The sequence below is a fragment of the Hypanus sabinus genome, chromosome 16, assembly GCF_030144855.1.
Source record: "Hypanus sabinus isolate sHypSab1 chromosome 16, sHypSab1.hap1, whole genome shotgun sequence".
Classification (NCBI taxonomy): Eukaryota; Metazoa; Chordata; class Chondrichthyes; order Myliobatiformes; family Dasyatidae; genus Hypanus; species Hypanus sabinus.
The window spans coordinates 29,561,317-29,582,333 of record NC_082721.1 but is presented as its reverse complement, the minus strand read 5'-3'; the positions used below and the strand labels follow the sequence as shown (position 1 = coordinate 29,582,333).

The following is a 21,017-nucleotide window of genomic DNA, read 5'->3' as shown; positions in this document are numbered from 1 at the left end:
TATTGCTTTGATACACATTAATGCTACAAGTTAGACACACGACAAGTGGACATTACAAATGCTATTAAGTTTCTTCCTGAAACAAAAATTACATAAAGCTGCCATAGGCAAGATAAGAGGAATGTAATAGATTTTTCTATAAGGAGGAAATGCTATAGTTAATAACAACTCTAAATCATGTTTAAACCATACTAACAACATAAATGACAAAATAAAAACATTTGGCAACAAATATATGCCTAGAGATACAACTATATAAAGATATATACCCCAAACGCAATTCGTTTCTGTAATTAGAGATACATGCACACAGACACTAGTCTCTTGAAGCAGATTACCTAAACACAGTGTCAAAACTGAAAGTTCGACAGACCTGTGAACAGTACTGAAATATGCTCATTTGTCTTTTGCAACAACTAAGCAAACCTGTAAAGATCAATACTTGCTGTTTAATGCAATCGTTTTAGTAAAACCAAACTGAATAAAAGAACACAAACTAAATGCTTGTGCAAAAATTTGCTTCTTAAAAGAAACTTAGAAAATATACTGGCTCAGTATTATATAGTTGGTATTTTGCTATAAGTTATAAATTCAACAGGTTTATCCACCAACATAACACATTTTCCTATTGAGTTTCATTAACAGTACTTTTTTTTAAAACGTAGTCTAAAAATGTTATTAAGCAACTTTCTCATTACAAACTACTTCATATAAAGGTAATATGCCAAGGTTTCGGTATTTTTAACTAAATGTCCTTTTCAAATGTGCATACAGAGCCAAATGCATTTCTATACCACAAAAAACTTATGGATTTTATCAAATTTGCTTTTCATGTTTGCAGAGGCAAAATTGGTGTTGATAAAGGAACTCTTGGATCACACATTCCAATTTTGTTACACATTTCAAATTAAGGAGACTCTAATTAAATATGTCAAAATAGAAAACAGACTAGGTATTAGTTCGGTTATTTTGAAATTACAATACAATCTTATTAATAAAGACCACCAACAGGAAATTAGTTGTTCTTCAGCCACCTGCACAGATCGAAGTCATACTAAAATGTCGACATATGCGTCTTAAGTAATATTTTTGGAACCATGCTTATGATATAGCAATACAGAACTTTAATGCACCTGTCTGTAAATCTGCAAATGAGAAAATGCAGGGTACTGGATAATTTTTGTTGATTTACCTTGTAAATGGGGTTCCTATGGGGGGGGAGGGGGGAATGGAAACTCGATAATTTCTACAATTTAATAGAACCCATGTTCCTTTAACTGCACTGAACAGTCAGGCAATTTTGCAATCTCAAGTTCTAAGATACAATTGTGAAGAATCTGTTATTGGTGACGGTGCAGCAACCTAATGATTTACTCACTCAGTGAAATACAGAGGGAGACTATCGATACTAATTTCAGTATAATCCAGCAAACAAATTTGGTGTGCTAATTCCTCAGGTTGGGGCCTTGCATGTGCAACAATATTGCACTCTGCTCCAGTTATGCTATGCTATGCAACAACGCAACGCAACGCACGCATGCACACACACACACACACGCCCTAGACTTCTATAATCCCAGTCTCTCTACAACCTTATTATATATTACTCACCAGCACTGGGAGCTTGGCCATGAATTAAAGTTGGGGGTTTCAGCCGAAAGCCTGTGTTCTTCTCATCTACAGAAAGGAAACCAGCAAGCAAGTCCGTTGCATTAATGAAGTACACAATAAAAGTAAATCCAGCAGCACAACTGATTCACTCCTCTTAACTTCCAAGTCCTTGTTCAAGCCCAAGATGTATGTATATTTAGACTCATGCTCATCTACCCAATCTATGCAGGATCATTATTACATTGTGCATCCACAATAAGAGCAGAGCACATATAAAGCTCAATCAAAATCCACAACTAGAGCACCCATCCTTCCAGTTTCCAGATGTAATATAGAAAAGAACAAATAAACCAGAAAAGGGGATAAAGAAAGGACAAATACTTGCTAGTGGTGGATTGTAGAACTGTACCTGGCTCTGAGTCAGAGTTGCTGGCCGCTGCCTGGCAGAAACTCAATGGCATAAAGACATTATTCTTTGGAACTGCAAGATAAAGACAGCTGCAGTGAGCATCAACAGATCAAATTGAATTTTAACAATTAGCTCTGCAGGCTGCCCAATGATGTCCCATCGTTTCAGCAAATTTGTTGTCACCAAGTCATTTATTCATTGCATATTATAATAACTCATCAAAAAACACAGAATTATACTCTGAACTGGTTATGTATAGAAACTAGTGAATTCTTATTTCAGAAGAATCTGGCTTAAGAATCCTTAGGAGATAATTTAAATTCAAGCAGCATAGAAACAGGCACTATGCACACACATTTATAATCATTCCATTTCACCCATATTACTGTCAACTTCAATAAAGTAGAGACACCAGCAAGTATATTTCATTAGAAGTTTCAGGAAACTTTGTATGCCAACAATGAGGAGACTTCTGAATAATTGCATTACCGTCTGGTTTTGCAAGGTTTGCAAGCTTTTTCTGATCCTGTAAACAGATCCTGCGTCCATGTACAGGATCTGAAAAAGCTTGCAAACTCAGCCAGCTCCATTACGAGCACACCTCCCCAGTATGATGCCTCAAGAAGGCAGCATCCATCATTAACAACCCTCACCATCCAAGACAAGCCCTCTTCTCATCACTATCATCAGGGAGGAAGTACAGGAGCCTAAATACACACACTCAATGCTTAAGGAACAGCTTATTCCCCTCCTTCATCAGATTCCTGAATGGATCATGAACCCAGGAAAACTACTTCACTTTCTGTTCTCCTTTTGCATTACTTATTGTTTTATAGATCATATTGTAACTTATTGTAATTTATGTATTGCACTGTACCGGTGCTGCAAAACAACAGCTCCCATATTACATCAGTGGTAAACCTGATTCAGATTTTTCAAACCTCCCTTCCCACCAAACCCCTGGTGTTACTACTCACTTATATAGAGGAGTGAATTTACAATATCCAATTAACCTGCCAACCAGTCTGTCATTGGAATGTGAGAGGAAACACAACGTGAACGGATAAACGCCACAGACAGCAGGTCAGACTTGAATCTGGGTCACTGGAGCCGCCAAGCAGAAGCAACCAGCAGCACCACTGCTTTACTTTGAAGGCACATGATCAAGTTTCAAGAAGGGAACGGCATGTTGAGAAAACTGATTTTAAAGTAGTCTGCTTGTCAAAAGCTAAATTCAAGTTGTTCCCAGGTTACAGCAAATTTTTGTGCCTGACAGTTATTCATAATCCAAGAGCGTGTGAGAGAGAATTACAGAAACTGCTGCTGCAGGAGAGCGAGCGGGCATAGAAAAAGCAGCTGACAACCAGCCTCACTGACTTACTAAGTGAGCAAGCGAATCTGCTCAGTGCTTCCAGCTCTGCTTCGCACCAACCAGTCATCGCTCTGCACTCCAGATTAAGATGACTCAGTAAGTGATGGGGAGATAAAGCATGTAGAAATTGCTTCAAGTTACAGAGAACACAGCACAGGGGATGAATAAAGAGATATGTAGAAAGGCAAAGCCAGATCAAAGATTAATAAAGATCAAGAGTAATCAGCATTCTTTGAGTTACAGTAGCTATCACTATTAGCAAGGCTGTTTGATATACCTAGAAAGTCAGGCTGTGCTCATGCTAATACCACAGATGGGAAATTTTAAGAACTAGCCATTTCTGCTCCATGTCATCCATCTGTTATTTCAGCTCAGTTTATTACTCCAGCCTGACCTGCTGGGCATGTCCCACAATCCCTGCCGGTAGCACTCCAAGAGCAATCATGCTTTAAATGCTCCCATTAAGCCACATGACCTAGCCTCACTTTGTTCTATTTATCCGTGTTCCACAAGGCTACCTTTACATCTGCTTCCCAGACCTGACATTCATTTGGTTCTTAGATGATTCAAAAGTCCTTCACTGAGTTCTTACAGTGAAGAATTTCTTGACATCAGTCCTAAATTTCTTTCAGTAGTCTGATTTCTCCCTATTCTCAAATTCTAGCTTAAACTAAATGCCAACTGTTCAACATACCACTAAAATCACCTCACCAGATAATGATTTGAAATAGATAAACCCAGTCCTCAAAATCCAGACCTGAAACGCTATGATTACCCTTGATACTCTTATCCGTACAGCTCCCTATCTCCCTTATATTTCAGTGATGTATGTTATTGACTTACAGATCCAACAAGCCCGTGCTTCACTTTTCTAAGATGATGCCAGTAATGGCTTTGCTCCCCATTAGAGGTTTTAAGAGACATAAGTATAAGCATCCTCAAAGGAATTGCAGATGAAGTTTGAAGGTTATGCATAAACTGAAGAACCACTGTTCAAAGGTAACGACCTCCAGATTAAAAATTCTCTTCCCGGATTAATTAATCTTTTACAAGAAGGTGCAATTTATGCACATTTCACAATCAATGAATAAGTGGACATTTTTCAGCTACAAAGTAATGTCCAATAAACGCAATAAATGCATGTTAAACATTCAAGAAACAGTGAAAAAAAATTTTTAGTTTGAGTGCCATCTTAAACAATTTATGTGTATTCAAACACCAGCGGTGGGAATCAAGGGCAAAGACAATTTAATTCCCATCTCTAAATGCCTTTGAAAAATTGAGAGCTTTCATAGCCCTTGTGCTGAAAGTATTACTCTGAAGAGAGCAATTTGAAAGGGAGCTCCAGAGTTTTGAACCAGTGAAGAAAAGACTACATTACATTCCTGCAGTGTACAAATATCCAACAGTTCAGAAAACCTGCCAGAGTAATGGTGGATGGAATGTGAATCAAATGGGTTGCTTTATGCTGTCAAGTATTACTGGAGCCACAGTATTATTAAAGCTGAATGCACCTTGGCAAGTGATAAAAAAATCCAGACTGTCTGAACTATCTTTTCAGATAGTTTAATATACGGCAGAGGGGAGTCAAGAGGCAGTACTATTGATTATATGCTTGGTCTGTTTATGTTTCCAGTCCATGGCAACACACAAAGTGTTGACTACAAGAGTTCACCCAATATATTGTCAATGAATGCCAGAAGGGGTAATTAGACTCTTTTGAATGAAGTGTTCACTGCCTAACAACCATATGTCATCTGTCAATTATCACCTTGATTTGAATTCTGTCTAGGTCTTGCAGCAGGTTTCATTGTCTTAAGACTATCCAATGAATGGAACTAAGCATATACAATAATCCTACTTTGACCTTATGATAATGGAAAAGCAACTGACAATGAAGCAGTTGAAGATAGTTGATTCTAGAGCATTGCCCTGAGGAACCCTGGCAACAATACTTGGGGTGAACACAAAATATTTTGAAGATGCTGGTGTCAAAGCAACACACACAACACGCAGGAGGAACTCAGCAGGCCGGGCAGCATCTGTGGAAATGAGCTGTCAACGTTTCAGGCCAAGACCCTTCGTCAGGACTGAAGAGGGAGGGGACAGAGGCCCTATAAAAAAGGTGGGGAGAGGGTGGGAAGGAGAAGGCTGGTAGGTGCCAGATGAAAAACTAGTAAGGGGAAAGATCAAGGAGTGGGGGAGGGAAAGCAGGGAGGGGATAAGCAGGAAAGGTGAAGGAATAAGGAGAAAGCACTATGGGTAGTAGAGGCGGAACCATGAGGGAGGTGATAGGCAGCTGGAGGAGGAGGCAGAGTGAAACTGGGGTTTCACCTGGGGTGAGATAGCTAGCCTCCAATGACTTGAGTCACTTCCACTAACAAGAGAAGAGCTTTCCAGTTATATAATATAGAACATAAAAATTTACAGCACATTACAGGTCTTTCGCTGTGCTGACCACGTAACCTACTCTAAAGACAGCCTAGAACTTCCCTAGTGCATAGCTCTCTATTTTTCTAAACTCCACGTACCTATCTAAAAGGCTTTTAAAAGACCTTATTCTATCCGCTTCCACTGCCACCGCCAGCACTGCAGTCCATGCACCCACCACACACTGTATGGAAAAACTTACCCCTGAATATCCAAACACCTTAAAACTATGCCCCTTGTGTTAGCCATTTCAGCCCTAAATAAAAGCCTCTGGTTATCCGCATGATCAATGCCCCTCATCATCTTATACACCTCCATCAGGTCACCTCTCATCCCCCATCACCAAGGAGAAAAGGCCAAGTTCACTCAAGCTATTAAGGCAACATCCTTGTAAATCTCCTCTGCACTCTCTCTGTAGTATCCACATCCTTCCTGTAGTGACGGGACCGGAATTGAACACAGTACTCCAAGTGGGGTCTGACTAAGGTCTTATAGAGCTGTAACATAACCTCACGGCTCTTGAAATCAATCCCATGGTTGATGAATGTCAACTCACCAAAGACCTTTTTAACAACACTGTCAATCCTGCACAGCAGCTTTGAGTGTTCTTTCGACACATACCCCAAGATCTCTCAGATCCTCCACCTACCAAGAGTCTTACCATTAATATTATATTCTGTTTTCAAATTGGACCTACCAAAATGAACCACCTCACACTTATCTGGGTTGAAGTCCATCTGCCACTTCTCAGCCCAATTCTGCATCCTTTCAATGTCCCACTTTAACCTCTGACAACCCTCCAGACTATCCACAACACCCCCAGAACAGATCCCTGTGGAACACCACTAGTCACTGACCTCCTCACAGAATACGAACCATCTACAACCACCAGTTGCCTTCTGTGGGCAGGTCAATTCTGGATCCACAAAGCAAGGTCTTCTTGGATCCCATGCTTCCTTACTTTCTGAAGGAGCCTTGCATGGGGAACCTTATCAAATGCCTTACTGAAATCCACATACACTACATTTACCATTCTACCTTCATCAATGTGTTTTGTTACATCCTCAAAGAATTCAATCAGGCTCATAAGGCACGACATGCCTTTGACAAAGCCACACTGACTATCTTTAATCAGATCATGTCTCTCCAAATGCTCAGAAATTCTGCCTCTCATGATCTTCTCCAACAACTTGCCCACCATTGAAGTCAGACTCACTGGTCTATAATTTCCAGAGTTATCTCTATTCCCTTTCTTGAACAAGGGAACAACATTTGCAACCCTCCAATCCTCCATACTTTTCCCATTCCTATTGATGACACAAAGATCATTGCAAGAGACTCAGCAATCTCCTCCCTCACTTCCTACAGTAGTCTGGGGTATATCTCATCTGGTTCCAGTGACGTATCTAACTTAATGTTTTTCAAAAGCTCCAGCACATCCTCTTTCTTAATGCCTAAATGCTCAAGTGTTTCAGTCCGCTGCAAATCATCTCCACAATTGCTAAGGTCTTTTCCCCTAGTGAGTACTGAAGCAAAGTATTCATTAAGTACTTCCGTTACCTCCTCTGGCTCCATGAATACGTTTCCACTAACGCACCCGATTGGTCCTATTCTCATGCAGCACACCCTCGTTCTTCACATACTTGTAGAATGCCTTAGGGTTTTCCTTAATCCTGCTCACCAAGGCCTTCTCATGGCCCCTTCTAGCTCTCCTTTCTAGCAAGTTTGTAATTTTCTGGAGATCTAACACTACCTAGTTTCTTGAACCTTTTGTAAGCCTTTCTTCTTAACTAGATTTTCTACAAACTTTGTACACCATGGTTCTTTAACTCTACCATCCTCTCCCTGCCTCAATGGAAAATACCTATGCAGAACTCCTTGCAAATATTCCTTGAATATTTGCTGCATTCCTGCTGTGTATTAGAGATTTCAATTCTAATAATTTTTCTGGATATGACTATCGTTCTAATCTACCTTGATGTCGAAGACAATTTCACCTCATCTCTGGAATTCAGATCTTTGATTTGATCCTTGAAGCAACAGAGGATGAGAGGTGACCTGATAAGAGGTGTATAAGATGATGAGAGGCATTGATCATGTGGATAGTCAGAGGCTTTTTCCCAGGGCTGAAATGGTTTCCACAAGAGGACACAGGTTTAAGGTGCTGGGGAGTAGGTACAGAGGTCAGGGGTAGGTTGTTGGGTTTTTTTGTTGTTTTTTTTTAAACGCAGAGTGGTGAGTGTGTGGAATGGGCTGCCAGCAACAGTGGCAGAGGCAGATACGAAAGGGTCTTTTAAGAGACTTTTGGATAGGTACATGGAGCTTAGAAAAATAGAGGGCAATGGGTAAGCCTAGTAATTTCTAACGTAGGGACATGTTCGGCACAGCTTTGAGGGCTGAAGGGCCTGTATTGTGCTGTAGGTTTTTTATGTTTCCAAGACAACCAGGACATTTGGAATCTTGGGGTTTTGGTGGTATCAAGCTGAGCTTTAATGAATATGCCATTTGATAACACAGAAGCTGGCATCTTCCATTGTTTGCTAATGATACAGTAATTGGACAGATTGGATTTCTTCTAGTTTATGTGCATATATGTAGTCAGAGCGAAAAAAAAGATTATTCAGGTCAAATACACAAGAGATTCTACAGATGCTGGAAATCCAGAGCAACACACACAAAAATGCTGGAGGAACTCAGCAGGTCCGACAGCATCTAGGGAAATAAACTGTCGACATTTCCGGCCGAGACCCTTCATCAGGCAGCATTTTGTGTGTGCTGCTCTATTCAAGTCAATTACAGTTTAAAAAATGAACACTGAGAACTGTGGATTAAAATATATTGAAGATAATATACCAATATATTGCTCCTTTACCTTTATGAAGTCATTCATTTAAATTAGCAGCAAGTACTTAGATGAATTTGACACAAGAAAAGCTCAAACTTGAAGCTTTGTAAAGCAAAGCATATAGCTGTAAATACATATTTCTCACAGACAATTCCCTCTCTATCAGCATATTCCCAAGTTCCCTTTCTCTCTCCTAATACAAGAAGAAATGTTTTTTTTTAAATCAACAGCAAGATAATCAAATGCACACACTTCAAAATTGAGATAATAACCAATATGACAAAAATACAAAGCTTAAATGTTTGTCATTTAAGTGGAAAGTACTTACCTGGTTGGGAAGGTGGGAACACTTGTGTGAAAGAAGACGATCTCTCTCTTTTAACAGGTGGAGGGTAATTACCGTCGTCTCCGTCGGAATCTGAAGAAATAAATAAATTGCACTGATAAAACATTGGTAATTTTATTAAATATCAATTAAATGTTAAGCTATTACAAAAATAACTGCAGTTATTCTGGCCAAAAAGTTATTCAGTTGTTTTACACTGACAACAATTTATAACATAGGCAGGAAATTCAATGAAGTATTTCTATATTCTGTTTAAACGCATTCTTAATAAGCTGCAGTGATGCTGCAGTAGATAAGCAAATACAATGTGCTTTTGAGTTCGGGTTAAGTTTTTATAGCAAAAACTTAAAATGTAATATTTAAGATGCTTTTAACTTTTAATTATAACCAGCCATTAAATTACACAAGAGATAGTTGTATAACATTTTAATAACATTAACAATTTCCAATCAACTACAATTGCCAGTTTGCATTTATATACTATACAGCATTCCAAACAAAGTATTCTACAATCAACTTTTGAGAAGTTTTAATGCACAAAACCGAAACTAGATGGTTACAAATAAAAAAATAAAATGGACAACTGTAAATACTCAATAGATCAGATGGCATCCGTGGTTAAAAAAAAATTGAAGTTGCAGTCAACATTCAAATAGATATTTGATCCAAATTGTTGACAGCAGTTGTTACAGATGCTGTCTGACAGGGGCATGTCTTTCAAAGGTGACAACTAAATATGCACATTTCTCAGCAAAGGATTCAGTGTTTAAAGATGAACTTAACAGAACATTTACCTTCTGCATCTTCAGGGTTGGAGGCATCCACAGGCCTCTAAAATACATTAAAAGATATTATTAATTTCAAATGCTCCTGGCTATGTACATTTTTCCTGTTACACATCAAAATACAGGGCAAAGTAACTGAAAGACATACAAAAATTTATGTGTCCAATTATCAACTAAAATTGAAGATCTAAGGTGCAAAATGAAATGATGGTTATTTAAATATATTTAAAAATATTCCAAATCTTGAGGGGTTTGTGTCTCTGACTTTTTATTGAGAAATAAAGCAAGATCGTTAATGTTCACAGCTATTACTGAGGGTGTAGCGTTAATGTGACTCAGACACCGCAGTATTAAACACACACGTTTATTCACCAGACTTCCATTTTACAAAACCCCTGTGTTCTGATGTCATACGCACTCTGACCTACGAATACTCACATAATACACTACATCCCCCTTCTCAAGTTTTTTTTACAATACTGTGAATTACCAAAGCAATGCCTCTAGGTATGTCTTTCTAACATTACAACAGCCATGACATAAACTAATAAAAATCTTAACTTCTTATACTGTATTCTACATTGTATCTTACAATACTAACAGCAGTATATTTTCTTTTACTAACATAGACTAATAAACCTTTTATTTCACACCTTGGAACTTATAACATGTGTGATTTTGTCTCAAACTGTGCGAGACTGTAGGTAGAACTAGTCTCTGTATCTAGCTGGAAGTTTAACTTGTCTCCCAGACCTTGTGCGATAGAACTGTGACTGTGCTTGTCCTTCAGAGTCAGTCTCTCGAGTAACCTCTGTGTCTGCATTCCCACCTCGGTCTGTCTGCGCTGAACTTTCACCGTCATTGCGTCGTGGGGTTTCGTCACGCCCCTCACTCTTGGTGTCGTTTGTTTCCATGTCTGTATCCGTGGAAATGTCCTGTGTATCTGTACGTGGAAACGCACTCTCACCTGTCTTCAGCAGATGCTTCCTGTTCCTCCTGTAGACTCTTCCATCCGGCGTGCGAACTATGAAGGATCTTGGTTGCTGATGCATAGCTAATTTCCTCTTTAAATGCCCAGTACTTCTGTATTTCTTTTGGAACATCTTTTCTTTCTGTTGGCCATCCATTCATTGTAATGTCTCTTAGCATTTGCATTTCAGGATCTTCTGCAGTCGCTTTCCTGAACATGTTCAACTTCTCCTCAGAAATAGGTAGCTGAGGTGTAACCCAGTTGACCTCCAGCTCTCTTCCTAGCAACTCTTCCTTTTGCTCTTTGAGGTAAGCACGGCTCAAAGCATCAGCGATGTGCAGTTCTTTTCCTGGCTTATAGGTGACTGTGGGAGTGCACCTCTGTAGCCTGAGAAGCATCCTTTGCAGCCTCATAGGAGCTTGATGAAGTGGCTTTTTGAAGATGCTCTCAAGTGGTTTGTGATCACTCTCAACCTGGATTTCTTTGCCATATGCATACTGGTGGAACTTCTCACACCCATAAACTATGGCAAGTAATTCCTTCTCGATTTGAGCATATCGGCGTTGACAGTCTGTAAGTGCTCGTGATCCATACGCCACAGGCCTCCCATCCTGCAGTATAACAGCTCCTGTTCCTTCTGAACTGGCATCCACAGACATTGTCACCTGTTTGTTGACATCATAGAACTTGAGAGCTGTTGCATTGGTAACCAACTGCTTCAATGTGTCAAAACTTTTCTTTTGTTCATCTTCCCAATGCCATTCAGTGTTGCTCTCTAGTAGCTTTCGAAGTGGAGCACTGACCTCCGACAAGTTGGGAATGAACTTGGCAAGATACTGTATCATGCCCATGAACCTCAAAAGTCCTTGCTTGTCTTCAGGTGGTGGTAGCTGTACCACAGCCCTGACCTTTTCATTATCTGGTTTTAGCCCATCAGCGCTGAGTACGTGACCTATGTATCTGATCTCTGTAGTTCTGATCCTACATTTACTTTTGTTCAATTTTAGGTTGTACTCACGTGCTCTCTCCAGAAGCTTCCTCAATCTCTGATCATGCTCCTCAATGGTGTCACCCCTTATCGGCAAATCATCAATGATACTGACCACTCCAACCAGCAGTATAACAGCTCCTATTCCTTCCTATTCTGGTCTCCAAGTTCAAATCCCACTTCTGACACCATGTAGCGTTAATGTGACTCGGACACCGCAGTAGTAAACACACACATTTATTCACCAGACTTCCAATTTACAAAACCCCCGTGTTCTGATATCATACGCACTCTGACCTACGAACTCACATAATGCGTTACAGAGGGCAACCTTTAGTATACATCAACAGAAATTCATCCTTACAAATTCACAAATCACTATCCAAAAACTTGATGCAAAGAATAAAATTTTCTCTCATGGAACATAACTAATTAAGTCAACAAAATATTTTTTTTTCCAAATTATGCTTTTTGGTGCTTGCAGACATCACAGCCTTGTGTTGGAGAAAATTATGAAATGGGCTGTTTTCAAGGAATACACCCCATGCTCCATTTCACAAGGATCACAATTAAACACCCAAGGTTTCTTGTGGATTTCTCCAATTCCCTATTCCTTCACTGGGTGCTTGCCATGAAATTAAGAGCAGGTATACTATACAAGTTATTATAAAGAATGAGACAAATCTGATCACAACAGGTAAGTTATCAAATCATTCATATCTGACAACATGTGTGATGGTATAAAATACTGAAAAGCATTGAAAGAATGACAGCAATGCATCAGAGAAAATATATTGCACTGTGCAAACTTCTAGGAGTTTTTCTTTTTGTTTTATATAATCAACAGTAGTGCTTTTCTACAAAGGTTTTTGACAAAACTGCCTTCTGAGAAACTACATATGACTGAAAATACAGGGAATAGATGATGTCAGCATCATTGAGAACTGGCCAAAACAACAGATCCTTGTGCTTACAATTAAGGTAAAAACTCTGCAATTTGTTGAATGCTCTGACATGATTAAATAAACTAGATGGGAGAAATAGCTTCCTGCTTCCATAAATATCTTACTGTTAAGTAAATAGATTAATAAAATGGAAAATGGATCATAGCTAGAAAGTCATGACAGTACTTTAATTACATCTCAGTCTGTTTCTAGGGAACTCTTAATCAAAGCACCACTGTATTCCTATGGGATATAGAGAATACTTTGGTAAGAAACTTCACATATTGTTATGAATCTTGAGGCACAAACAAGCTGAAACTAAAATCTGTGCAACAATTAGTTGTTCAATAAATATGTGACTTGTTCTGTGTAGCTAATATTTTGGCATGAAACTTAGTCTGTCCCCTGAGCAACTGCTTATTATCTATGGAGTATCAGATCAGTGAAATCACATTAGGTAAAGGAAGATGTGGCAAAGCAAATTTAAAAAGAACCTGATTTCATGATCAATGTAATGATACATCAAATTAAAATATATGAACAGTAACTATCTAACAATAGATAAAATTGTTAAATATTATCAATAAACAAGGGAGTTAAAAAAATGAAGGGATATTTTAACATGGATAAATAATGGGACAAAAGTGGTTTAATGCCAGAAAAATCCTAAGAACACTGGAAAGGTTCCACACCGCAACCTCTGGACTTTTAAAAAGATGGATGAGGGATTGAAGACCAAGTGCCTCAGGACAGCAAGTTTGAATTTTAAGTATAAGAAATGTGAAATTTCCTGTTTCACAGGTTTTACCATTGGTTAACCAATATTTGTCAATTTCTATTCTGCTGAAATATGTTAGCTTGCATTTTCTTAAGAACCAATCCTCAACTCTATAATGCATTACAACAACTTATGCTGAACTCTCTCTTGCCTCTGGTTTCAATTTACCAAGCCCGATTCTTAAAAAAGTCATGTAATTTATCCTTTTGTAGCTAAATCCTGGACTTCCTGTCAGATCGCCAGCAGGAGGCAAAAGTGGGCACCCTCACCTCTGCCCCTCAACACAGGTGCCCCTCAGGGCTGTGTGCTAAGCCCACTCCTTTACACTCTGTATACCCATGACTGTGTTGACACCCACAGTTCCAAACTGCTAATTATATTTGCTGACGATACTACACTAATTGGCCTTCTCTCAAATAATAACGAGGCAGACTACGGAGAAGTCATCATCCTGACATAGTCTAGAAAACAATGTCTCCCTCAATGTCACAAAAACAAAGCGACTGGTTGTGAACTACAGGAGGAATGGAGATAAGCTAACCCCTATTAACATCAATGGATCTGGGGTTGAGAAGGTAAACAGCTTTAAGTTCCTTGGCATACACATCACCGAGGATCTCATGTGGTCTAATCGTACCAGCTGTGTAGTGAACAAGGTACAACAGCGCCTCTTTCAACTCAGATAGCTGAAGAAGTTTGGTATCGGCCCCCAAATCCTAAGAAATTTCTACAGGGGCACAATTGAGAGCATCCTGACTGGCTGATATGACTGCCTGATATGGGAACTGTACTTCCCTCTATCGTAGGACTCTGCAGAGAGTGGTGTGGACAGCCCAGTGCATCTGTAGATGTGAACTTCCCACTATTCAGGACATTTACAAAGACAGGTGTGTAAAAAGGGCCCGAAAGATCATCAGGGACCCAGGTCACCCCAACCACAAACTGCTACCATCTGGGAAACGGTACCGCAGCATAAAAGCCAGGACCAACAGGCTCCGGGACAGCTTCTCCCACCAGGCCATCAGACTGTTTAATTCATACACTTGTATTTCTATGTTATATTGGCTGTCCTGATGTACATACTATTTATTATAAATTACACATTGCACATTTAGTTTTACTCATGTATATGAAGGATGTAAGAAATAAAGTCAATTCAATTCATTACCTTGTTTGATGGCGGTGTAGGTGAGGTCATTGGTTCAATTTTTTCCTGTAAACACAATTATAATAAACCTTTAAAAAATTCTAAATATAAAGTCAGAAAATCTTACTATCCATATACTGTATAACATTCCATAACAGATGGCAATGTGAAAATAATGCACAAGTTGATGTGTATAATTCTGCATAATCACACTTTATTTTAAATAAGTTCCAAATATACATTCTTGAGTGGGGCATATTATTTGCCATTTACAGATCTTGTAAAATGGGTTTCAGAAATTCATGATGGAATGTGGAAATTCAAGGCAGAGTGAAGGTAGGAGTGAGAATAGTACTGCTGAGCCTGACCTGGTCTTTATTTGATATCCACACAGGCAGTGTTCCAGGAGACATCAGACAAAATCCTGGGGAATTCTCTCTTTAATTCAGAAATTACTAAACAAGAAAACAGATGAACACATAGATCTTGTTGATCTTTATGTACATCTGACAAACTGCCAATACTTAAAAAATTGATTGGAGTAAAAAAACTACATAATAGGGACAGAGAAAGCACCAGGTTTATTTACATTGAGCCTGAAGTAGTGTCAAAGCGACACTGAAAAAGAGGCAAGAGAATGAAATATAATAAAAACCAAAAGAGTACTGACATTGCATATTTTGATAGTTCTATATTTAGGATCACTTTTCCTTAACTTCTGCAAAAACTTCCTTACTTAATCATCATGTATGACAGGATCACTGAATATCAATATCATTGATTAAAACATCAGACACGAATCAGGTTTAAAAAATATTCCATATCCAAGAATATGAGTAAATCTGTTGAGCTAGTTATATAAAACTTGGATCCCAAAGAACTAAGTAGACAAAGAGCCTATACCACACAACTTCTGATTGGTTGTACATGTCCCAAAGAATGTGAAAAACCTGAAGCTGCTTTCAACTGTTCAAAAAAAACACCAGATTATCTGAATGAGTGTGAAGTTACTGCACCAGTCTCTAAGATATAGAATGAACTCCAAGTTCGTCCTTATCCATTCTAAGTTTATAAATTGCTTATAACTTCTCTAAAAAAAAATAACTTCTATAAGAATATATATATTTTTCAGTTGTGCGCGCTTGTGTGATGTTACCCATTTGGGTATAGCCGCCAATTCAAAAGGCAGTAAATTTAGATAATTTTAATTTTTATTTGACTTTTAAAAATTTAAACACTTGCCAAGATACCATGAAAAGACTAGCACTAGTAGAAAAAATTATTCTACTTGACCAAATTAAAAGCCATCCACCTAACACCACTCATCCTCAGATGGCAGAGATAAATGGAATGCTGAAATTGACTTTTGCACCCTTGATAGATCAGCAAGATAAACTGCAAGAAGAATGGGTATTCCATTATCTGCACTAGATGTTTGCACTGATTTTCTTCATTTACAGTCAAAAGTACAATGATTCAGGAGATTATAGTTCAATGGTACTGTAGTACGATTGGTACTACATTGGTGGTGGCATGGAGTTTCCAGGGTGCAGGCCTGGGCAGGGTTGTATGGGAGACCGGCAGTTGCCCAGGCTGCAGGCCTTCCCCTCTCCATGCCACCGATGTTGTCCAAGGGAAGGGCACTAGGACCCATGCAGCTTGGCACCGGTGACACCGCAGAGCGATGTGTTGTTAAGTGCCTTGATCAAGGCCACAAACACACTGCCTCAGCTGAGGCTCGAACCAGTGACCTTCAGGTTGCTAGTCAGATGCCTTGTCCACTAGGCCACGCGCTGACACTACTCTATTCTAATTTATTCTGTATTTCATTTAAATATATTATTTGCTACCCAGTTAAACTGTAGTTTGTTTTTTTTACCTTTCTAACTACTTGCATTGAAACTTTGGCTACTTGGGACAGCTGCTGAATTGAGCCAAAATGTACTGCTCCCAATTAATCAGTATATACAGGCACACACACATATAGGATAAGTACACGCACACATGAAAAGTACATTTGTTTGTGTGTTATTAGTTCAGGCAGATTATACTTGTCTATTACTGTGACTTAGATGAAGATCAGACATTTCATGAGTAACTAATGCAGAAAACCAAATAATTGCAAAGGGTTCACAAACTTTTTCTCACAACTGTATTTCTCAAATCTCTTTCAAATCTCTCACATTACCTTCTACCTGTGCTCTCTAGTTTTGTCCCCCCCCCAATAAAACAATGATCACCCACCTCGTCCACACCCCTTATGATTTTATGTACTTCTAAGAAGTCACTTTTCTTTCTCTTGATAGAAGTTTACTCAATGACCATTACAACCCTGTAATACTCTATACAATAATCAGGGATTCACAAACTATTTAGTTTCAAATTAAAATACAATTATTACTATCTACAACACATTAAAGCCCCCTGAGGGACTAAGTCATCTATCATTCTCCAGAAAATAAAGATCCAGCATGGCCAGTCAGGCCCTCTTGTCCAAGTAACATTCTCATTAGTCTATTCTGCATCCTCACCAACTTAACACCCTCTTTCCTATAATAGGGTGCATAGTTTTGGTCACAATATTTCAAGTGTGGCTTCAGCAATGACTTTTATAACTGCAACATACAATAATGTCCCTACTCTGAAATTTGATGCCCTGATTGAAGGTCAACACACTAAACACCTTCATCATAGTCCTTTGCACAACAACTTTCAGCGAACTTGCTCTTGTATTCCTGGAATTCTTTAATTTTTGTGTAACACTTACCCAAAAGGCTGGTATATGTCTAGGGGAAAAGGAGATCCAGCCACTCACCAACCCACCTCCCGTACACGCAGGTGCTGTGAGAATCGAGTTTATGCCTCACGCCCGCCAACAGTATCAAACCCACAACAAATACCATTATGAAATACACTTTAAAGAGTTTACTAAAATTAAAAGAGTAGTAGGCAATACAATATATATATATATATATACACACACAAGGAAAAAAAACAAAAGGCACCAACTTATCAAAGTTCAGTCTGTTTAGTGCACTCGTTGGAGCTCAATCAACGAACTAATCGACCCATCCGGCTGACCACCCCGGTGGTCTTACGAGCAGTCCAGCACACGTCCACCTTCCTCGGCGTCTTCCTCAGCCTCCTCCTCCCACACCCAAAAACCTGCGAAAACCCCTCCCCCAAGTTCCCAGCATCACAAGACACAATAACATTCCCCATTGATTAACAAATGAATACAATTACCATATCAGCCATTCTAAAGCGAAACAATGGCGAGAGAAACACTTATCTGACAAAAAAGCATTCCTACTTGTAACAAACCAAAGAGGCCATTTTGAGTAGCATACACAGAACATTGTACATTCTCTCCCCACCAGCAAATGTCATGCCCTCATGGCATTACTGGAGTTCCCCAAAGCTTCTTGCAACACACAAAACCCAACCCAGGTGCAGAAAGCAGTGACATAACTACCCAGAGCAGTAGAAATCACACTCGGTTCTCCCGGTACCACATATGTCAACCGCTCCGGGGGGCGCCTAATCCTCTGATATCTCCATACCCCTTCTGCCCCACTGGGCTCCCTCATCACCTGCGAACCCACTGTCTCAGACACCCCAGGTCTACCTGACAGACCCTCACCCCCTTCCTCACAGGGGTCCTCCCCGGCTCACGCTCGGGTTCCACCCTCTCTCCCACCAATGTAGGCTGCCTCTCCATCTGACCCTCAAGACCTTCCCTCCTCTCACCCAATTCAGTATGGGAAGGGGCAGGAGCCTCCTCTCCTGGTACTGGAGCACCAGCGAATGGGAACAGGGCCCACTCATCTGAGTCGTCCTCTTCTGAATCGGTAGCCATTCCCGGGTGAGGGACCCGTCCCCTCTCTTCAGCAGCGGGCTCTTCCCGTTCTCCGCGCCTTCGCAGAGTCCTTGTACTAGGCGTAACCTCCCGCTCGGGCTCCTTATCCACCTGCACCGCTTGACCCAGTGGCAGCAGGTGATTCCTATGGAGTACCTTGATAGGCCCTTTCCCATCCTCAGGTTTCACCCGGTAAACTGGCAGGTTCGGCATCTGGCTCTCTATTACATAGGGGCTGGCCGCCCATCGATCTGCCAACTTGTGCTTACCAGGGAGTCCCAAATTCCGTAAAAGGACCCGGTCACCCGGTAATAATTGGACAAACTTCACTTTTCGATCATACCGCATCTTATTCCTCTGATTTTGTTTGGTAGCCGCCGCCTCGGCCATCTCGTACGCCCGCTGTAACTCCCTCTTCATGTCGGACACGTACTTTAGATGGGACTTCCCGGGTAATTCACCCACTCCACCTCCAAAACACATGTCAGTGGGCAACCTCGCTTCCCGCCCGAACATCAGATAATAGGGCGAATACCCTGTAGCATCATTGCGAGTACAATTGTAACAGTGAACCAACTGTCCAATATGACAACTCCACCTGCTTTTCTGCCCAATCTCCAGCGTCCCGAGCATATCCAACAGGGTCCTGTTGAATCTCTCTGGCTGAGGATCTCCCTGTGGGTGATAAGGGGTAGTCCTGGATTTCTCAACCCCAAGCATAGTCAGTAATTCCTGGATAAGGCGGCTCTCAAAGTCCCGCCCCTGATCACTATGGATTCGCCTGGGAAGGCCGTAATGCACAAAATACTTCTCCCATAACACCTTCGCCACTGTCGTCACCTTCTGATCCTTGGTGGGAAATGCCTGAGCATAGCGAGTGTAATGATCGGTGATGACTAAGACATTCGCGGTGTTGCTGGTGTCAGGCTCAATCGACAGGAAATCCATACATACCAGGTCCAGAGGTCCCGAACTTTGCAAGTGCGACAGTGGAGCCACCAACGCTGGCAGGGTCTTTCTCTGGATGCAACGACGGCATCCCCTACAGTATTCTTCGACGTCCCCCCTCATCCGGGGCCAGTAGAACCGGTCTTTGAGTAATCCATAGGTCTTTTCCACCCCCAAGTGTCCAGAATCTTCATGTAAGGCCTGGAGTAAAGCCTGGCAATACTCCTCCGGCAGGACCAGTTGCCAACAGCGGGGTTGGTCTGGAGGCGCCGTTACCTGGTACAAGATTTGGTTCTTTAACTTTAACCGAGACCACTCCTTCAACAACAGAGGCACGCATGGGTGTTTCGCCTTCTCAGCCAACGCCCCATCCCCCTTCTCCACTGCTCTCCACACTGTGCCAATGCCCGGGTCATTTTGCTGAGCAGTTGCCACTTCCCCCGGACTCAGTTCCAGCAACTGCTTAGTCCGCAGTGCGGTCAGGTCACAGTAAACTAGGGGTATGGCGTCGACAAAAATCCCCAAATGGTCCACGGCTCGTTCCAGCCTCCCTCTTCCCTCGGCCTTCACGGTGATAGCAAACTGACACATCGCCTTCACTCCAGGGGCAGGGACACTCTCCCACTCCTCGTCCCTCTCCTCCTCCCCCGACTCCCGACAAGACAACGCATCCACATCGACATTCTTGCTTCCGGGGCGGTACCTCAGGCTGAAATCATATACCGACAAGGCCGCCAGCCACCGATGTCCTGTGGCATCCAGCTTCGCCTAAGTCAAAATATAAGTGAGAGGATTGGTATCCATTCTCACCTCAAACTTGGCTCCGTACAGGTAATCGCCCAGCTTGTCCACCACAGCCCACTTCAGCGCCAGGAACTCCAACTTGTGAGTGGGATAGTTTCTATCCGATGGCGACAAGCTTCGGCTGACAAAGGCTACCAGCCTCAATGCTTTGCCATGCTCCTGGTACAGAACAGCCCCGAGACCCTATTGGCTGGCATCCGTGTGCAGCACATATGGCTTCTGGGGATCAGCAAAAGCCAACACCGGGGCCTGGGTCAGTGCCCTTTTCAAAGATCGGAACGCCTCTTCACATCGATCATCCCATCTCAAGCCAAAAGGTTCCGCCGGGTTCCAGTATCCTCCAGCGTCCTGCCTCTGGTTCCCCGTCCTCTTCTTCCCCACCGGGGGATAGCCACACAACAGCTGAGTCAACGGGTGACACACTTTGGCGTATCCTTTCACAAATCGCCGGTGATACCCACAGAACCCCAAAAATGAGCGCAGAGCGCCCACTTTCTGGGGTCTCGGCCAGGTGGTCATATCCTCTATCTTGGTTGGATCAGTAGCCACTCCCTCTCGCGAAATGCTATGGCCAATGTAGTTAACCGACGACTTGCAGAACTGGCATTTGTCCAGGGAAAGCTTCAACCCTTCTTCATTAAGCCGGCCCAACACCTTCAACAGCCTCTCGTCATGTTCCTCCAAAGTCAATCCAAACACTATCCAGGTCCAGGTACACCAGCACCTCTAACAGATTCCTATCCCCCACAGTTCTCTCCATGAGCCTCTGGAAGGTGGCTGG

General features: G+C 41.3%; 1 protein-coding gene across 7 annotated transcripts in view; it reads right to left on the bottom strand.

Moving 5' to 3' along the window:
* ranbp3b (RAN binding protein 3b) overlaps positions 1 to 21,017 on the bottom strand; it is a 319,866-nt gene that overhangs the window by 72,199 nt on the left and 226,650 nt on the right. For 5 of the 7 annotated variants that reach the window (XM_059991452.1, XM_059991448.1, XM_059991450.1 and 2 more), the window contains 5 exons: positions 14,647 to 14,691; positions 9,808 to 9,844; positions 8,996 to 9,085; positions 2,021 to 2,092; positions 1,612 to 1,677 (listed from right to left, as the gene is read on the bottom strand). In XM_059991452.1, the coding sequence (XP_059847435.1) occupies positions 1,612 to 1,677; positions 2,021 to 2,092; positions 8,996 to 9,085; positions 9,808 to 9,844; positions 14,647 to 14,676 (295 nt within the window). In that variant the 5' untranslated portion in view covers positions 14,677 to 14,691. The remainder of the gene's footprint in view (positions 1 to 1,611; positions 1,678 to 2,020; positions 2,093 to 8,995; positions 9,086 to 9,807; positions 9,845 to 14,646; positions 14,692 to 21,017) is intronic. The other 2 variants (XM_059991449.1, XM_059991455.1) reach the window with 1 other exon arrangement.